The 20,230-nt window shown below is 40.6% G+C and overlaps 2 protein-coding genes and 1 long non-coding RNA gene across 3 annotated transcripts; all 3 read right to left on the minus strand.

Moving 5' to 3' along the window:
* Window positions 1–3,134: 3,134 nt before the first annotated feature.
* LOC135247631 (zinc finger protein 41-like) lies at window positions 3,135–7,112 on the minus strand. Its single transcript, XM_064321335.1, has 2 exons — window positions 5,146–7,112; window positions 3,135–4,590 (listed from the first exon to the last, which is right to left on the minus strand). The coding sequence occupies exon 2, from the start codon at window positions 4,376–4,378 to the stop codon at window positions 3,230–3,232; it is 1,149 nt and encodes a 382-aa protein (XP_064177405.1). The 5' UTR covers window positions 4,379–4,590; window positions 5,146–7,112; the 3' UTR covers window positions 3,135–3,229.
* Window positions 7,113–8,053: 941 nt separating this feature from the next.
* LOC135249535 (protein SREK1IP1-like) lies at window positions 8,054–19,199 on the minus strand. Its single transcript, XM_064325150.1, has 3 exons — window positions 19,114–19,199; window positions 18,780–19,018; window positions 8,054–8,897 (listed from the first exon to the last, which is right to left on the minus strand). Exons 1-3 carry the CDS (start codon window positions 19,197–19,199, stop codon window positions 8,815–8,817), a joined length of 408 nt encoding a protein of 135 aa, XP_064181220.1. The 3' UTR covers window positions 8,054–8,814.
* LOC135247632 (uncharacterized) lies at window positions 13,638–18,724 on the minus strand. The gene is made up of 2 exons (XR_010328256.1): window positions 14,390–18,724; window positions 13,638–14,333 (listed from the first exon to the last, which is right to left on the minus strand). It is a non-coding gene; the product is annotated as an uncharacterized LOC135247632 (long non-coding RNA).
* Window positions 19,200–20,230: the final 1,031 nt, after the last annotated feature.

The following is a 20,230-nucleotide window of genomic DNA, read 5'->3' on the forward strand; positions in this document are numbered from 1 at the left end:
CTGAAATATTAATGTGAGCCCTGTGCTTGGTGGTTTCCCGCCAGTTTTTCACCGCTTGTTGGAGAGAGGTGAGCTTCAGCCGTAATGCGCCTGAGGTGATCAAATTCAGACGGCTGCGGTACTTGCGGTACTGCTGAACGTTTTGTCAATGTTCCAACCAGGTTCCAACACTCTCGTCAGCACTGTTGAATGCATCACAAAAACTATTACACTACTAACTAACGCTTACATTTATTCAGTAGGTTACAGTATAAGCTTTCTAACGATGTATAACGTCGAATTTTGCTTTTGAAATAGCGTTTTATTGGTCAGCCTAATCAAAAGTTTTATTATCATCGCATTCACTCACGCATTCATTCTGTGGTAGCAGTCAAAGACGCTGCACCTAATGAAACGTGGTCAATGATTTTTCATAATTTCTTGGAAAATACTATTATTATTCAGGACTTCTGGGCATAGACATATGTTTGCTGATAGACCTATCTGACATCATTTTCTGGAGCAAAACAGAAGCGGATACAACTGTCATTGATTTACTGTCTCTGTCTATTGAAAACAGATAAGATTTCATCATTGTTATGTAAGTATTAGCTACTGCTCAAAATATTTTGGTTATATATGTTGTTTTTGAAATTGAGTGTCTTTTAAATAGGTTTTAAAAGACACTTAATGAGGATATTGCACACTAATGTAAGCATTAGTAGTGTAATAGTTTTTGTGACGCATCATGTCTTTCTATGATTTACCATGCAAAGCAGCTAACATTATTAACACGACATTAACGTCTCGTTATTTGCTCAAATGGCCTTCCATAGTTAGCTAACGTTAGCAATAAAACGCTACCACAATGCAGAACAATTAACAATCATAATCGCTATATTACTTGTAAGCTAAGACCTAGTTTTACACAGACTAAATAACTAAATACAATTTATAAATCTATCAAGGAACCTCATCATTTGACACAGGCTACTCGATGTAGACGATGACATCATTTTTGGAACTTACAGTCCATCGTAGCTTCTCCTACGTCGTTGGAAAGGGAGAGGTGAGGGGGGTGGTGGGTGGTATTCAGTTGGTTGCAATTTGCAACCTCACCGCTAGATGCCACCTACACATGGTACCTTTAAGTAAAACTCATGTTTTTGTGTTATTGTATGTCGAAACTGAAAGAAATGCATATACTTTCATTTTTTATTCAATAAATGAGCATATGTTTACTGAATTCTTTACCTATTTTTTATTTTTTTAAAAGCACAGGTGCCACCTTTTTTTTACCAGGCTTTGTGATTTTTGTGGTCACCAGGGTTCTCTTTCTTCTTAATGATGTTCCACACAGTTGGTTTTGGTTAGCCTAAGGTTTGGCCTATGTCTCTGACTGTTTTTTTTATTTTTTATTTCTCAGCCTCATAACGGCTTCCTCGACTTTCACTGGCACAGCTCTGGTCGTCATGTTGACAAATGCCAGTAACAGACTCCACAGCCAATCTAAAGGCTAGAATCAAAACTAGATACTGAAAGCTCTCTTATGCCTCCACTAAGGAAACAACTGAACACACCTGACTAATCAGAAACACCTGTGATGCCATTTGTACCAAACATGATGACGCCCTGAAATGGGTGGACAAATTTTTAAAAAGTGCTGTAATTTCTACATGGTCAAACCAAAATGAATAAAAGTGCCCTTATTTAAAAGCTGTGAATGTGCACTTTAACCACATGTGAATTGTTTGATTACAAATCTAAAATTTTGGAGTACAGCGCCAAATAAATAAAAATATGTCTTTGTCCCACACATTACTGTGTACAGTATATACACACACTATACATGGTCCCTATTGAACTTGCATAAACCCTGTTAAACGTTGATTTAACTCAAGAGAATTTGCTGTGTATCAATTACCTGCTCTGCATTAAAACTCTTGGTCACTTGTTCAAGGGGTTAATTAAAACTAAGGACAGGGCCATATTTTACAATTTTTTTTTTATTTTTTTTTTTATTTTTTTTTTTAACAATTGAATTGCATTCAAGAGGTGTACAAGCCGTCTCTGAAATCTAAGCCTGCTACTTGGAAAGGAAACAAAAAGGACATGCGTACAGGGAGAACATAGCTATAAAATATTTCTACCTGATGCTGTTTAAACATGTATGTTAAAACACATTGGAATATAACATATAAACCCATTTAAACATGTCAAATCATATAATATGCTGCATCCTCAAGGTGGAGAAACACTGAAGTCATACTGAGACTTTAGAAAGGCTGGTGATGGATGCAAAATAGAAAGAATGGAGTGCTCTCTGACACATTATTGTTAGCGCAAATATCAAAATTATTGAGGTGAATTGCTGCAGGTTTTCACTCACTACACCTAAAGTCAGAAAGGAGGCAATTATTAATCTGCTAAAGCAGTGCTTTTCAAACTCAAAGAACCTCCAGTGGTCTGCTAGCGAAGTAAACAAATTCATGAAAACTGCATTAGTAATGTGAAGGTAGGGTATTTCCTGCAGTGTTGATATTGCAACATTGTACCCATAATTTGGTATTTGGTATTATATATTTGGTATTTTACCACATAATTTTTTACGAATTTCAGATGTGCATTTTTCAGATGTGCATTTCTATTTTGTCTTGCTTATTATAAAGTCCATATAAAGAACGACTAAGAAAATTAATCAAATGCATCAAAATGATTCTAAACCTAACACCTGATCACAATTAGTCACAGGTCAAACAAAACAAAAAAATAAAGGGTGGTTGGGTTTTCTTAACTGGCTCACTGCACATGAAAATAAATAATTGTTATGTGATCACATTAGTTTTTATTTGACAGGATTGTTTTTGTCTGATTCTGATTAGGCAAATGTGATTTCAGTGCTAGTTTGTACTTGGCAGGATTTGTTTGTTTGCTGAACAGGTTACCCTACAGGGTTGGAGTCCTGATCTGTGGTCACTTCTGGCACTACGATCTTTACTTCACTCTAGTGTGTTTCTTTTGCACCTCTGCACCTTGAACTAATGCACTTGTTGTACGTTGCTCTGGATAAGAGCGTCTGCTAAATGCCTGTAATGTAATGTAATGTTATGAAATAGGCCTAAGTTTGAGGGCATGAATACTGAAACTAATCAGGAGTGTTTCACCATATGTTCTATTTATTAGGCTAGTTACAATTCTGTCGTTCAATAGAACATAATTCACCAAAAGCATCTATAGATCAAGGATAAATTCAGGGCATGAGTAATGTTTCTTTGGTGTGAACTTGCTCATGCTGTTTAAAGTGGCCCAAGTGATTAAAACTATCACCACAAATAATGCAGGTGTATTCTTTCTCAACTGTGTGAATTCGCTGATGTTCTTTAAAACTTCCTAACCGATAGAACCTCTGTCCACATTCTGTACATATATATGTTTTTCCTCCTTTGTGAATTCTCTGGTGAGTGTGTAAGCTTCCCAAGTGCGTGAAGCTCTTCCCACACTCACTGCAGGTATATAGTCTCTCACCTGTGTGAAGCAACTGATGTCGTTCTAAGGTCCCTAAGCGAAAGAAGATTTTCCCACACACTGTGCAAGAGTATGACTCATCCGTGTGAGTTAGCAGATGCTGTTTTAAATTTCCCAAATGGCAGAAACTTTTTCCACAGTCTGAGCAGGAATATGGCTCCTGCCCTGTGTTTACTTTTGGGTGGGTTCGCTGGTGAATCAGCTGATGTCTTTTGAGATTTCCAGATTTCCTGAAGATCTTTCCACAGTCTGGGCAAGAATACAGTCTGCATGAATATGACTTCTCTCCTGTGTGAATGCCTTTCTGTCTTTCTGTGACCTCAGAACTTCGTAAATGTTTCCCACTGTCTTTGCAGATAAAAGGTTTCTCATCCAGGTCAATTTCACAGCGAGTCTTCGGGTTTAATCCCTCACTCAAAATTCCATCAATCTGCAGACCTGACCTCTTTCTAAGAGCACTACAGTCATTCAGTTCCTTGTCTGTTTCATTTTGAAATTCAGCAAAACCACTCACCAATTCAGTCTGCAGTGTGTTTCTTGTTGAATTTCCAAGATTTCCATTGTGTCTGGTGATTTCTTGTGAATGAATTTGAATATGTTTCTCAGGCTTAGTTTTAACAGTAGTGTGCATATTCTGCTCCTGATTAACATGGTCAGGTTCATCGGTCTCAGTTTTAGTTTGGACAGACTTTAGAGAAGTTTCAAAGTGTGAGTCTGCAGTGTTGAGAAGGTTAATGTTTTCATTTTTAGTGCTCCTCCATCTGATTCTGCTGTTCCCATCGGTGATTCTGACTGATTTCAAAGAGGATAAAGAGTGCTCTCCAGCTGAGTTAAAAGACTCCATCTTAAAATGATCCAGAGTGCACGCTGTCATAGTCCTAGTGGCTTTTCATGCAGGATGGTATGTAGCCATGGTGTGTGCTGCAGCCTGAAGAGACATGTCTGGGGTGTTGACTGGTGCTGTAATTCCCACGGTCTCTGTGCCTCAGATTTACAGAGCTCCTCTGATCGTCAGTGAGGCTTCCTGGCTCAGAATGAAGCTTGTCCTACTGCTAACACTGCAGCTCAACAGGATCCTGTCCCCAGCTTCAGAACAAACAGGCAAAAAGGGATTACACACATTCCCCAGTAATTAACATTTGACAGATATGTTCAGTGTAAAACATTAGTGAGATAGAATTTTACAGTATATGGGTAACAGTTAGGCATTACTTATGAAACCGTGCCACCTTTATTACTGGAAACCTGTAAATGTCAAAGGCGGCAACATTGTATGCACACTTATCGTGTGGTTGGTTACTACTAACGGGACGATCAATAACTATACGTGTGTGTGTGCGCGTCAGATCGCTTATAGGATTGTGCAAAATTAGTTCAGACACATTTCGCGAAGGCATCATTCAACTTTTTCCTTGCTCGTTACTACCCACAAAAACAGATTTTCGACTGAAAACAGCCAGACTCTCGGTCATGTATAGCTAATAATAATAAGGCATGCTTCGCCAATTCGTAACTTGGCGGATAGCATATGCCTGCAATAGCACCCTGGTGTTACATGTAGCATGTATTTTTTGACCCACATTACTGTCACTGAAATGAAAACTGCCATGGCACGCACAGTTAGCCAATGTATTTATTTACCCAATGTATTTATTTACCAACACAGACGGTCTGCTTTCAGCCCTTTGAGATTCGCGTCCATTCCTTGCATATTCGTCACATATAGAAAAGTATACAAAATGCATTATTTAATGAAGCCAGGAATGTAAATCAGGCGAATATAGCCCGCCCTGTAACGTTGTCGTTTGTTATTGTCGTCACTTCCGTCGAGCTTAACATTTGAATCGGCTCGAACATAGGCTGCGTCCGAATGGTCTTTTTCGCTTAGAAAGGTTCCTAACTGAGTGTAATGACCCGGAAGTATCTAAGTGGCAGCCATGATAAGAGCTGTTCGAATTCTCTAAATGCTAAGGAAAGGTGCTTCAATGCTTCCTATCTTATCTCCTTTAGCATAGGGCGCACTGGACCGTCCTTTACGAAAGGAAAGGAGATAGTGCCGTCCCACAATTCCTTACGGCAGCAACATTTAAAGCGAAGCACCGTTCGTCCGTTCACGAAAACAAACGATCAACATGACTGAGTTGTGTGGTGGTTAAGCTATTATATGCATAGGCTTAAAATCAGATCATAATCAGCATATTAACCATTACACAGAAGTCTGTCTTTCAAGAAAAAGGGATATGAGACGTTTTTAGCCAGATTATGTTTTTAATTCAACATGTTTGAAACTTATGAATGATATGTGCAGTAGTAAATTTGTAGGCCTAACATGTTATGCCTATCTTGCATTACATTTAATGAATTATTTTCATACAATCATACTAATTGGGATTTATGTCGATAAATATGAGTGGACAGGAGGGTGAGCGTGAGCAACCATTCTCAATGGAACAACCATTTCGTTTCACTTGTGACTGGCAGCCTATATTCCGTTTTTATTTCAATTCCAACCTTGGTAATGACGTAATATTTTTCACCGGGTTGTCCACGTTTATATAGCCTGCATGAAACAGCACGGTAAGAGCGCACGAGGCGAAGTATCTAAGATGCGCTTTTAGTGTCTTCCCACCGGAAGCAAGACACTGGAGAGCCTGAGATTAACCCCCACACACGCACCCATACGAAGCAGCTTTATGTTCCTCTTGAAAATAAGTAAGGAATATTGTACATAATGAACACATTTTTTATGACTAGTTAAAAGGTTTATTGCTAATTACATGTTAAAGAAAAAACATACACAGTAGTAATAACAATATACAATAGGCCTTCAGGACTATGCAAAGAAAAAATTACAGCTGAAATTAGAATTGAAAAAATATCCAACTAGATGAGAATCTGCATTGCTTCATCTGGGAACTAAAAATTTACAAATGAACTTCGAGTCATCTCAAATTTCCTGTATTAAGTAATATTCCATTTTGCATAGGAGTTTTAATTGAGATATCACTGTCTCCATTTGATTTTTAACAAATAACATAAGTGTTTGTCGAGCACAACACTGTGACCCCAAAAGCCTCTGTACAAGTGATGTTTCTGAAGTAGCCTAATAACTTGCTTGCTTTAAAACACTATTTTTAAACTAAAATTCTGAATGAAACAAGAATTTCAGTGCATGCACACAAAGGTTTAGCTACAAGTAGCTTCCAGAAATCGCAAATGTGACATGAGCTTTCCTGCAAAACGTCATGTGAGTGGTTGATTTTTATCACACAGTCCTCTGCAGAACTGGCTCACACAAACATGAATTGGAGGAAGACACTTTATGTGCAGTTTAACAGGCAGAGTTGCAGGTGACCAATCAACTAGCAGGAGTCCCTGGTGTGCGACGAGGCACTGTCATTCCAGCGGACTGAACACCATCCTCACCATCCAGCTTTAACAGGGCAACATTTGACATATACGTTTCAAAACCCCGCAGATTCTTCAATCAACCAAGATGGTTTTGAAATCCTTTGAAATTTTGGGCTTCCAAAACTGGTAGGAACTTCCTCATCTGGTCTGAATAATAAGGCTGTGGGAAGCGTCATTACAACCACACAGAATTTACACCAACTCATCTTCAGGCATGAAAAGAGTTTCTTTGTTGTGAATTTGCTGATGTTGTTTAAAGTGTCCCAAATGGCCAAAACTATCACCACATATAATGCAGGTGTACTCTTTCTCAATAGTGTGAACCCGCTGATGTTCTTTAAAAGTTCCTAGCCTATAGAACCTCTGTCCACATTCGGTGCAAATATAGGTTTTTTCTCCTTTGTGAATTCTCTGGTGAGTGTGTAAGCTTCCCAAGTGAGTGAAGCTCTTCCCACACTCACTGCAGGTGTACAGTCTCTCACCTGTGTGAAGCAACTGATGTTGTTCCAAGTTCCCTAAGCGAAAGAAAACCTTCCCACAGACTGTGCAAGAGTATGACTCATCTGTGTGAGTTAGCTGATGCTGTTTCAAGTTTCCTAAATGACAGAAACTTTTTCCACAATCTGAGCAAGAGTATGGCTCCTCCCCTGTGTGAGTTCTCCGGTGAATTTTTAGAGCCCCCAAGTGACTGAAACACTTCCCACAGACAGTGCAAGAGTGTTGTCTCTCTCCAGTGTGAATTTGCTGATGCCGTTTTAAAATTCTTAATTCTCTAAAACTCATACCACACTCATTGCAAGAATGTGGTTTTTCTCCTGTATGAATTTGCCGATGGAGTTTTAAACTTCCCAAGTGATTGAAACTTTTCTTGCAGTCATGGCAAGAATATGGTTTTTCACCTGTGTGCATTCTTTTGTGAGTTTTTAAGTGCTCAGAGCGACTGAAACTTTTATTACAGTCTGAGCAAGAATATGGTTTTTCTCCTGTGTGCATTCTCTGGTGAGTTTTCAAGTGCTCCAAGCGACTGAAACTCTTCCCACATTGTGTGCAAGTGAACTGTTTCTCCCCAGTGTGAATCAGCTGATGTCTTTTCAGGTTTCCTGATTTCCTGAAGCTCTTCCCACAGTCAGGGCAAGAATGTGGTCTACAGGCATACAACTTATCTCCTGTGGGAGTCTCTTTCTGCCTTTCATTGACCTCTGAAGTCTGTAAAAGCTTCCCACTGTCCTTAGAAACATATTTCTCATCCAGGTCAATTTCACTGTGAGACCTAATGTTTTTCATGTCACTTAAACTCTTATTACCCTGAAGACTGAACCTCTTTCTAACACCACCACATTCACTTTGATCTTCCTCAGTTTCCATTTCAATCTCAGGTAAATCATAATTAGATTCAGTCTGCAGTGTGTTCACTGGCAAATTTCCAAAATCCCCATCATCTCTGTGGTTTTCCTGTTTTGTATTCATTTGGTCCAGTTCATCAGGCTCAATTTTTATTGCAGTGAGAAGATGTTCATCATGGTTAACACTACATTGTTCATTAGTCTCAGTTTTCATTTGGTCAACCATCAGAGTAGTTCTTGAGCCTAATGCTGTAGTGCTGAGGTATTCACAATCTGCATTTTTGGCCCTGCTCTCTCTGTAGTAACTGCTCCCTTCAGTGTTTCCATTGAAAGTCGGTAAAGAGCCTTTTTCTACTGGGCTAAATGACTCCATCTCAGAGTGAATGAAGGCACCATCCCAGTGATTTTTCAAGCCAGAAGTTGTGAAGCCAGTATAGCCCAACAACGCTGAGGTAGAACCTTTTGACTGGATGTGTAGAGTGGCAGTGTAACTCCCAGTCTGCGTGATGAAGATCCACACGGCTACCCTGTCCTCTGCACAGCTGCGGTGTGTTCTTCAGCGAGTCTCTGCCTGGTGGCTCAGAATGGAGCTCCTCTCACTGTTGGTACTGCTGCTCAACAGGAGCCCTTTCCCTAGAGCTTCAGAACAGAACATACAGAACCATTACACACTCATTCACTATCAATATCAATCTTCAGTGGAAGGAGACTAACAACCTGGGCGCCACTGGTGGAACTACAAACACACTACTAAAATATGTTGGAATAATCTTTGTCCCATACATAAAGGGACATGCAATAGGAAATGTCCTCTGTGTGGCTCCAAACATGGAAGTACTTAGAAAAGAGAATGGCTGTGTCCCAACCCGCATACTTCCACGCTCCGAGTGCGCATAGCGAGCATGCCTCCATCTTGGAGTGCGAGTCCAAACTGAAGTTCGGTAGTGCGGAGCACGGATAAAGTACCCGGATGCGCACTCCGTTTGATCAAAATTTGAAGTGTGCATCCGTGCATGCTCCGACTGGGAAAAATCCCATAATTCCTTTCAAGAAAACTGTCAAGAACAACGGTAATGGCGGATGACAGTAGTCTAGTCTAGTGCGGTCGCTGCCTCTCTCGGATTGGAAACTGAAATCATGTCATAGGAAAATGGTGCACAGTGAGGAGTTTGTATATAAATAAAGTGGAACAGTGTTAATGAATAACACAATATGTAAAGTATGAGTTGTTTTTTTTAGTTTAAAGATATGTACTTTTAAGGAGTGTAGCGAGCTATATTGACTACATCGGTGCTGATCGTCGGGTCCCATTTTGAATTATAAACTTCCGTCTTATCCTTGCCACTGCCCATCTTTTTTCATTAGTGGGCTTGCTTCCGGCATTTAGTTATATTAATGCAGACTTAAAGTTGATATAGTAAATAAGTCTGCATTAATATAACTAAATGTATATGTATGAAGTTGGTTTTTCACTTTTAGACAGTTTATTATGTGTATTTTACAGGACTTAGATTTTAATAGGTAACGATGTCAAGTTATCTCTAATAAATAGAATTATCTCTTGGAATTATCTCATTGCGACCCATTAAATCCTATGGCGCAGACCTTGCTTCATAATTTCAAACTGCTTTCCTAATGGCTATTTTGCGTCCTGCGACTTGGGTTACAACTGTGAATATGTACGGATTCCTAGACGTGCTAATAGCGACCACCCTTTCTCATATTAACCTCAAATACGGAAGACAGGACACTTATACAGTATGCTAGCAAATTTGTGTCAAGTTCCATTCATTTATATGGGGTGGTCGATACACGTCCCCTTAGCAACCAAAAGCTAGCGCTGGACCACCTCTGACTTATTTGCCTGCACAGAAAAAAATCGCGAAAGTATTTAAAAAATAACCACTGGAGGATAACAAGGACATTTTTCCCTACATAACTAGGTACAGGTTGTTACCGATATTTCACCTATTTCATATATAGTTGCAAATCAGTTTACGTTTTCCTGTCTGTCGAACGAAAGTGGTCGATAATAGGTGCTTTCACTCTATGTCAGCGGTCGCCCAGTGCTAGCTTTAGTTGCTAAGGGGACGTGTATCGACCACCCCGTAGAGATTAATGGAATTTGTCTTTACTTGAGATCATATTGTAGAAGTGTCCCGTCTTGTGTATTTCAGGTTAATATGAAAAAGGCTGGTCCCTACTAGAATTTCTCGCGATCCGTTACATATTCACAATTGTAACCCAAGTCGCAGGAAGCAAAATAGCCATTTAGGGAAACAGTTGGAAACTGTGAAGCGACATTTGCACCAATGTACTTAATGGTCGCGATTAAGGAATTAATTAGTCTAAGAGTTGATATTGTAGAAGAGGTTGTATCAATATAACGAAAATGTATATGTATAGAGTTGTTTTTTTTTCATTTAGACAGTTATGTGTAATTTTTACAGGACTTGCATTTAAATAGATAACGGCGTCCAGTCCGCTTGAATAAATATGAAATAAATACAGTAGCATTTCAGATGGTTGATAATATGTCCTCTCACTCTCACGTTATTCCCCTCAAGTTTATTAGGCTACCGGAATTTTACCCATAGTTACGGCAAAGGTTAAAGGTTATGGGTCAGATATCGTCACAAAGTGCATCCAGAGCAAGTGGCCAAAACCAGACTTTGTTTTTGAAGCTTACTTCCTGCTCTTGTTGAGAGACGTTGGTCACTAGCGCCACTGCAGTTGGCTCCAGTATAGGTGTTTCCACATCCGGTTTCCATGTAAGTCTATGGTACAAATGCGGTCAAAATACAAAGTCAATAATTTTTTCTCACAAGAACAAGTAGTCACAATGTGTATTTTATTCGTCTTATGACTGTCCATGGGTCGATTTCATGATTTATCGTGTCATTTGGGCACTGTTATAATATTTGTTGTGGACCAATGAGGTACAGTTTGCGTCACTTCCTGATTACTGCGGAGGACTAAGCTACAGTAGGGGCTACAGTCTATGGTCACTGGGGTGGGAGGTGGCGCCTCTTGGCCTTGACGTTGCGGCTCCGACTCATCGTCCACGGTCCACTTTTCGGCATCCCATTTCGTAGTGATTTCATTATGGCGTGTGCCATTTACAGCTGCACTAGACGACCATAGGGGCGACATAGCTCAGGAGGTAAGAGCGGTTGTCTAGGCAGTCGGAGGGTTGCCGATTCGAGCCCTGCTCTGGGTGTGTCGAAGTGTCCTTGAGCAAGAGACCTAAGCCCTAAATGCTCTGGTTAATGAGAGGCATCAATTGTAAAGCGCTTTGGATAAAAGCGCTATATAAATGCAGTCCATTTACCATTTACCATAATCCTCCTCTGAAGTTTTTCGGTAGCCAAGTCATTTTTACTATTTCCTTTAGCCTACTTAACCAAATAATTCGTTGGCAGAAAGCGTAAGCAGCGCTTATTTGCTATATTTGGTAGTCCAGTAGCCTATGCTAAAACAGTTTGCAACTTCGGCTACCAAGCCATTTGACTAGCTAGCTAACCCTAACCGGCAAATATTCAATCTGTCAAACGTGTTTGACGGCTTGTCAGTCCTGTACATTCCGTAAATGTCTACCTGGGCCATGCTTCACGGATGTGACAAAGCTACTATAATCCCAATTTTGGGATGAACACTGCAAAATTTTCAGTTTCACGAGGCGAATTAAGAGTCTTAAGGTTTATTTGCTGGATAACATACAACACACAATGAAATCACACACAGAGAATTGAACAAAATTAACCACCATTGTAAGACTGGCATTTAGAAAGGAACATGTTTTTAGCATTTAAGTGGCCGACAAGAGCATTTAAGCCAGTGGTTCTCAGAATCAGTCCTGGGGGCTCCTTGCATATGTTGGCTTTTGTCCATTGGTTTTGATGATCTACAAGAAAAAAAACAAATAATTAGGAATTCAACGTACATTATTTTTGTCTTCATGCACCAGGTGGAAAACTTGCTCTACAAAGTGCGTTGTCATATTTACACACCTGCAGATCAGTTATTAAAATACCTGGTAGATCTGTTAATCACTGCTGACAGTGTTAATTTGTATTCGTTTAAAAGTGACTTGTGAATGATCGGTCAGCTAGCGTCACCCAGCGAGTGAACACCACAAACGGCGGTGGAGTAGGCGAACAGTTATTGGCTCATTAACTGACTGTGGCGAAAACCTACGGTGATAACTTGCTCGGTTAAATACGGAAGAGGATTTGGGCCACGATAATTTTTTTTTAGTTCTGACTTTAAAGTCGGAATTCTGAGATTAAAGTCAGAATTCTGACTTTAAAGTCCGAACTCAAAAAAAAATCTCACATGTGGCCCTAATCCTCTTCCATAGTTAACAGCAGGTCTACCAGACAGTTATATGGAAATTAGCCTAGTGAAAAATCACCAGTACACATCTCTGATTGATTGACCATCAGTGTAGTCGATGTTCTTCCCCTGTGGTTCATATTGCTAATGCGTGAGCTAACCACGGATATCCGGGATAGCCTACCTAGCTCACTGGCAAGCTGATATGCTAGCTATTCGGTGATATTTTGCTGAGAAACATAAATATTGAAGATAATTGAAACTTATTTTATTATTAAATGTCATACACTCGAGTGCATCCCACTGATTTAACTGTTTCTCCGTGCTTATAAGTGGAGTTTCCTGGGTCCAGAGCAGAGACTGTAAAAAATATGGACAAAGCTACTGTGACGTCACCCATTGACTCTCTGTGGGTCTCTAAAACACGTTTTGAAGCTCAATGGCGGGCGCGGCCATTTTCTCAATTTGGAGCCAAAACCATAGAGTTAAGCGGTCTTGTGATTTTTACAATTTGATTGACAGTCCGGTGCGGAAAAGCCCATCAACCTGAACGAGGCTAACTGATTGTCTGCCGTTTGTTTTAAAATATATTATCAGATGTTTACGGAGTTTAATTTCCATCCGTGACTGTACTGTGTCATGTAATCACGTTATATGTATGACATTAAAAATACAATTAGGCTATGTTCAGTTATCTTCAATTTATGTTTCTCAGCAAAACGAATATGCTTAGCTAGCATATCAGCATTCCAGTGAGCTAGGTAGGCTATCCGTGGTTAGCTCACGCATTAGCAATATGAACCACAGGGGAAGAACATTGACTACACTGATGGCCAATCAATCAGAGATGTGTAGGCTACTGGTGATTTGACTAGGCTAATTTTCGTATAACTGTCTGGTAGATCTGCTGTTAACCGAGCAAGTTATCGTCGTAGGTTTTCGCCACAGTCAGTTAATGAGCCAGTAACTGCTACTAGCTACTCCATCGCCGTTTGTGGTGTTCACTTGCTGGGTGACGCTAGCTGACCAATCGTTCGCAAATCACTTTCTACCGAATAAAAATTAACACTGTCAGCGGTGATTAACAAATCTACCAAGTATTTTAATAACTGATCTGCAGGCGTGTAAATATGACAACGCACTTTGTACAGCAAGTTTTCCACCTGGTGCATGAAGACAAAAATAATGTAGCCTACGTTGAATTTCTAATTATTATTAGGCTATTATTTTTTTCTTGTAAATCATCAAAACCAATGGAGAAAAGCCAATATACGCAAGGAACCCCCAGAACCGATTCTGAGAACCACTGTCTTAAATGCCTAGCTTGTCGATCTCTTAAATGCTAAAAACATGTTCCTTTCTAAATGCCAAGATGGTTAATTTCGTTAAATTCTGTGTGTGATTTCATCGTGTGTTCTATATTCAGCAAATGAACCTTGAGACTCTTAATTCGCTTCGTGAAACTGAAAAAGTGTTTATCCCAAAATCGAGATAGTAGTTTTGTCACATGCGTGAAGCATGGCCCAGGTAGACATTTACGGAATGAACACGACTGACAAGCCGCCAAACACGTCTGACAGATTGAATGTTTGCCGGTTAAGGTTAGCTAGCTAGTCAAATGGCTTGGTAGCCGAAGTTGCGAACTGTTTTAGCATAGGCTACTACTGGACTACCAAATATAGCAAGCTGATTACGCTTTCTGCCAAGTAATTATTTGGTTAAGGATTATTTTATGGTCGTCTAGAGCACACGCCATAATGAAATCACCACGAAATGGGATGCCTGCATTTTCAGACTTAGCACAGGCGGACCGTGGCCGGAGCCGCAATGTCAAGGCCAAGAGGCGCCACCGCCCACCCCAGTGACCATAGACTGTAGCCCCTACTGTAGCTCAGTCCTTCGCAGTAATCCGGAAGTGACGCAAACTGTACCTCATTGGTCCAGAACAAATATTGGCACTGTGCCCAAATGACGCAATAAATCATGAAATCGACCCATGGACAGTCATAAGACCAATAAAATACACCTATTATGACTATTTGTTCTTGTGAGCAAAAATTATTGACTTTGTATTTTGATCGCATTTGTACCGTAGACTTACATGGAAACCGGATATGAAAACACCTATACTGGAGCCATCCGTAGTGGCGCTAGTGAGCAACCAGGAACTACAACACCAGGAAATGAGCTTCAAAAACGAAGTCTGGTTTTGGCCGCTTGGTCCAGAGGTGCGTTCAAATTCAGCGAACAGAGGCGAACGCTCGTGGCGAACGTTTTCTTTGAACAGTTAAATTAAATTTTTTAACAACGTTCCAAATTGTTTGCATTAGCTAGTTAGTTAACTTAAATGGGTAACATTAAGTTGGCATTAGCTACGTTAGCTATCGACAGTTAGCTACATTAAATTGTTGTGACAGCATTCACATTGATGATAGCTAACATTGAGCGTTAAGTAGTTTGCAAACGTTCAACTTGTTCGCTGAATTTGAACGCATCTCAGACCTTTGAATCCAAAGATGGAAATGGAGTGTAACGAGTTGACAATTATGTCTGATATCAGGCTACGAGTGGAGCGGCGCGAAGTTAAAACAAACTACAATGTCGGGCAATATTGAGAAGACCGTCTATGTAAAATAAATTTGTTAATCAAGGGGGTCATAACAAATTCAAGAATATTATTCAGCATCCTAAACACGAAAGAGAGGCCATTAAGTGAACGTTTCCGAGATGTTGGGGTAATCCCATATAGACCCAGTGTCTATTCTGGGAGGATTTGTGTGATTTGTGAATCCAAAAAACATCTCCCCTTTGAATAAATGCCTTCAAATCAGAGTGCTGTTCGGATTTCAAAGTAATTGGAACTTTTAATCGACGTAAAACAGCCTGGATAACCGCGTCTATCCTGTCTAAAGGCCAATTCATACTTTCCGCGTCCGCGTGTCCGTGAGGGTCCGCTTTGGTCCGCGAGGGTCCGCGTGCAGCCAAAAATTTGTAACCGAGCAGACTGTATGCATAGCAAGCGCGCCGATTGCGCATGCTCCAGATAACAAAATGGATTCTTGTATTGAAGAGAGGTTGTGCGAGGAGATCCGCCGTTACCCACATTTATATTGTCTATATGGGTATTCATAAAAATATTCTTTCACCACTCAAAAATCATATTCCTTCACAGCAACAAGATAAACCCGTCAATAGCCCTACGATATGCCAATAGGGCGCTGCTCACTGAATAACGAAATAAACGAGACAAAGTTTTTAAAAAGATACCATGTCATTCTACAGTCAATATCTGGGACTAAATATTGAATAAATATACAACCTTCCCATTGCTTTTACGCGTAAAGATGTCCCTTTTGAGACTGAGTGGTCATATATTGTCTTGGACAATCCGGTTGTGAAATACACACGCATTTGTGATGGCTGGGTACCTTCCAAAATAGATGTGCGTAATACCACACCTGTTGTTTATGGCGTTGTCACCCTTTTTAGTACAGTCTGTCTTGATTGACAATTCATTTATTCAGTAGGTGAGAGTATAAGCTTTCTAACGATGTATAGCATGTCTAATTTTGCTTTTGGAATAGCGTTTTATAGGTCAGCGTAACCGAAAATTTTCTTATCATCGCATTCACTTACGCATTCACTCTGTGGTAATGGAACTGGAATGGAGTGTGGCTCGGGAAATGCGCATGCGTGGAACACCAGACCGACGCGAACTCTCAATTGTAGTATGAATGGAACCATGTGCGCGTCCGCGCGACCTGTACGAGTCCGCAGCTGTACGCGGACGCGGAATGCGGAAAGTATGTACGAGCTTTAAAGGCTAAAGGCCACTTCATGGTCCAGACGTAGCATACACGGACTCTTCTGGCTGGACTACCGGCATCTGCCACCAGACCCCTGCAACTCATTCAGAATGCTGCGGCTCGTCTGGTCTTCAACCTCCCCAGACACTCCCACGTCACTCCCCTGCTCACTACCCTCCACTGGCTGCCTGTTATAGCTCGCATCAAATTTAAAACATTGGTCCTAGCATACCAGGCAGTCAAGGGATCAGCCCCAGCATACCTCCACAAGATATTCAAACCCTACATGCCAGCCAGATCCCTCCGTTCTGCTACCTCAGGACGCCTAGCACCTCCCCCTCTTCGCACCTGCACTTCCAGAACACGTCTCCTGTCTGTTCTGGCCCCACGATGGTGGAATGACCTCCCGGTGGAGGTCAGAACAGCTGAGACACTGACCCATTTCAAACGACGACTGAAGACTCACCTCTTCAGGCTGCACCTCTCCCCATCCCTCCCTACCCCCCTGTAAATGACTGTAAGCTTAGGGTTGTAACTAGGCAGCTGTTTCGTAGGTGACTTAGGTGCATTAACTGTCTTAACTACTGCTTGTATTTTTTCCATAGACTGCGTTGTTGCCGTTCTCGTTGTTTAGTGTTAATCAGTTTAACCTTCAGGGTCCAAGTTGAACTATGCGGTTGTTCCCTGCACTTGGACCGGTACTTCTCTCTAGGGGTTTCGTCATACTTGTTCCTGGTTATGGTTATACACTTTGTTGTACGTCGCTCTGGATAAGAGCGTCTGCCAAATGCCTGTAATGTAATGTAATGTAATGGACTCCGCTGGGGTCCGGGCGGTCAAAATGACGAAATAGCGGACCTCAGCGTACGTCCACCTTGGCATGTCCGTGCGAAGCTCAATTTTTGTGACTGCGCGTACCTAGCGTACGCGTACCTGTGTCACACAAATCATCGCTCGGTACGAAACTGTTTCACATCGACATGCATTTCATGTGGCACCGGAAACACGCGGTGATGCGGAATACACAAAACAGATATGGATTGAACATTTGAAGAGAGACTGGCTGAAGAGGTGAGAAGGTACAGGCACCTATGCGATTCATCCCAACAGGATTATAAAGATTTTCAGAAGAACAACAATTCATGGAGAGAACTAAGCACACCGCTGGGCAAGGACGAGGCCATGTTTACAGTCTGTAACTTCCGGCAGAAAAGGAAAACGACGCGCAAAGATTGTGGGAAATGTAGGGCTTGGGTATGCGGTGGTACGACTGGGCTGTGAAACGGCGAACGACTGCGGACTGTCCGTCCGCACAGCGTATGCGCCCTGTATTTATAGAAAAGCGGTCGCCATTGTTGTTGTTAATCCATGGTTCTGGCGCACATCTTGACAACGGCGTTAGTCCCGCCCTTGGCTCTGATTGGATAATCGCTTCGGCAACCGGAGAAACCGCTGTTTCATGTCACGATGCCAGACCTATTTTTTACAGTCTCTGTACCAGACCTGAATCTGCAGTGCTAGGATTCAAAGGTCTGGACCCAGACAAGCACTTCCATGGTTCGGAGTGCGTAGGCTAGTCCCAAATTTTGCCTGGAGTGCGTATTCCGGACCCCGGTAGTGTGGAATATGGAAGTTTGCGGTTTGGGACACAGCCAATATGTATTCACTTGATATGTGCCCAAACTGAAGAAGGTTCAAGGCCAGAGAAAAAATGCAGCACTTTTTTAAGCCAGGGAAGAGAAAAGTATAGTATTCCTGGCCTTTCTAATGATATTTGCCTAACTGTCCCTGATTTACCCGTATTTGTTCTGTTGTTCTGTCAATTTTTGCAAGTTTATGACACCAGCAGGTAGTATTCATCCATTTATTTTTCTTTACACTGACCATCCAATACAAGAAACCAGCGCCAATACTGAACGCATCTCCATTCATGGTATAGCCAGCAGACCGAATATAACCTTTGACAGTTGATGAAAATCGGAAATCCCTAAATCGTCCAACGTTGTTTGAACTCATTCAAGTGAATTCACTACTATAAACATCAGGGTAATTGATTCGTAAAACACAATTCATTAACCACAGGGTTAGCCCCATTGTGAAATACAGCATGAATATAGCATTCTACCTTTGAATTAACAATAACATGTATGCCTCGCTGCATAGCTATCATAGATAGCCAAATGATATATTCCTCACTAGGTATGAAATGATCTCGCGTCTTCGAAGCAAACACGACCACCCATTTTCAAATGTCTCTAGGTATATTTGTTCACCCCAGTAACTGTATTCGCCTGTCCAAATTGTCACTGACATTAAAAATAAATTAATAAAAACCTTATGTAGTTGCAGTTACCATCCGATGTTCGCGGTGAGTCCTTACATTCTTGCTGCTGCTGCTGCTGCTGCTGCCGCCGCCGCCGCCGCCTCTTCTTCTTCTTCTTCTTCTTCTTCTTCTTCTTCTTCTTCTTCTTCTTCTTCTTCTTCTTCTTCTTCTTCTTCTTCTTCTTCTTCTTCTTCTTCTTCTTCTTCTTCTTCTTCTTCTTCTTCTTCTTCTTCTTCTTCTTCTTCTTCCTCTTCTTTCTCTTCTTCCTCTTCTTCTTCTTCTTCTTCTCGGTTTTACTGGCGGATTAAAAACAACGTAAAGGTGCATACCGCCACCCAGTGTACAAGTGTAACATCATATAATTTCACCCTATTTCTTATATTCTACCCACCAACCTTGTGTTTTTAAGAGTGCCTTCCTGGCAACTCCTACCCCCTTTCCCTGTTCTTCTTCGCTTTCTCTTTCCACTTCATACATGTTACAAAGCAATAAAATATGTTCAACGTTTTCTTTAACTCCACAGACTGGCAATTGTTGCTGGCAACAATTGAAGACTTAAGGTTAGAGGATTTCAAACTAAAAGCTCGGTAAATGCAAAGATTTTGGTCTAATAAAAAACGTTTCAGCTAAAATTAATAATACATTCATTACTTTCTAGCCAGCTTGCCAGGTTAAAATTATAGTTGTTGTGTTCAGTTTATTTCGTTCAAAATCAAAACACGACTTGCAAGAAACGTTAGTAGGTAGCTAACAAGCAAAGCTATTTGATGCTTACAATCCTACTCAAGTAAGCTAGCAATACATTTATTACTTTCTAGCCAGCTTGACAGGTTAAAATTAACTGTGGCAATTCCTTATGACAATGAATTATTTTCCACCACGTAAGTAATTCAGTTCATGTAAACCTAACGTTGATACACACTCCTCTCTTGAGCGTCTAGCAGCGATTATAGCCTAACTATCGAGATTCTAAGTCAGTTAGCTGACGACACAACACTCTTCCTAAAGAATAAAGAACAAATTCCTTTGGCTTTAAAAACAATAGTTATTTTCTCAAGCCTCAGGTCTGCGTTTGAACCTTGACAAATGTGAACTTATGAGCATCCACAATTGTTCCTATACTTCATCATAAAATATACCTGTCAAAAAAGATACTTGATACCTAGGAATTTGGATAACCAAATGTTCAGACACTAGCGAGATAAATAATATTCAAAATACTGTTGATAAATGTAAGAAAACACTGAACAATTGGTTGCAAAGAGACATGACACTGTTTGGAAGAACGCTGCTAACAAAAATGGAAACCATATCTAGGCTAATCTACCCTGCATATTCCTTAGCTATATCTCCCAAGATTATCAAAGAAATTAACAAACTAAATTTTAATTTCATTTGGAAAAATAAGCATCATTACATCAGAAAAGGAGATTTGCTCAAAAATTATGAGGAAGGTGGGATAAAAGCAATAGATTTTGAAATTATGAATGGAATATTAAAAATGAAAT

Source organism: Anguilla rostrata, chromosome 2 (assembly GCF_018555375.3).
Source record: "Anguilla rostrata isolate EN2019 chromosome 2, ASM1855537v3, whole genome shotgun sequence".
NCBI classification, from domain to species: Eukaryota; Metazoa; Chordata; class Actinopteri; order Anguilliformes; family Anguillidae; genus Anguilla; species Anguilla rostrata.

Bases quoted from the DNA above. Each gene is read 5' to 3' on its own strand.
- LOC135247631 (XM_064321335.1), bottom strand. From the start codon at position 4,378: ATGACAGCGTGCACTCTGGATCATTTTAAGATGGAGTCTTTTAACTCA.
- LOC135249535 (XM_064325150.1), bottom strand. From the start codon at position 19,199: ATGTATGAAGTGGAAAGAGAAAGCGAAGAAGAACAGGGAAAGGGGGTA. The intron at 19,019-19,113 runs GTGGGTAGAATA...TTAATCCGCCAG, and splicing joins CTCTTAAAAACACAAGGTTG to TAAAACCGAGAAGAAGAAGA. The intron at 8,898-18,779 runs GTAAGGACTCAC...TCTGTTCTGAAG, and splicing joins GCAGCAGCAGCAGCAAGAAT to CTCTAGGGAAAGGGCTCCTG.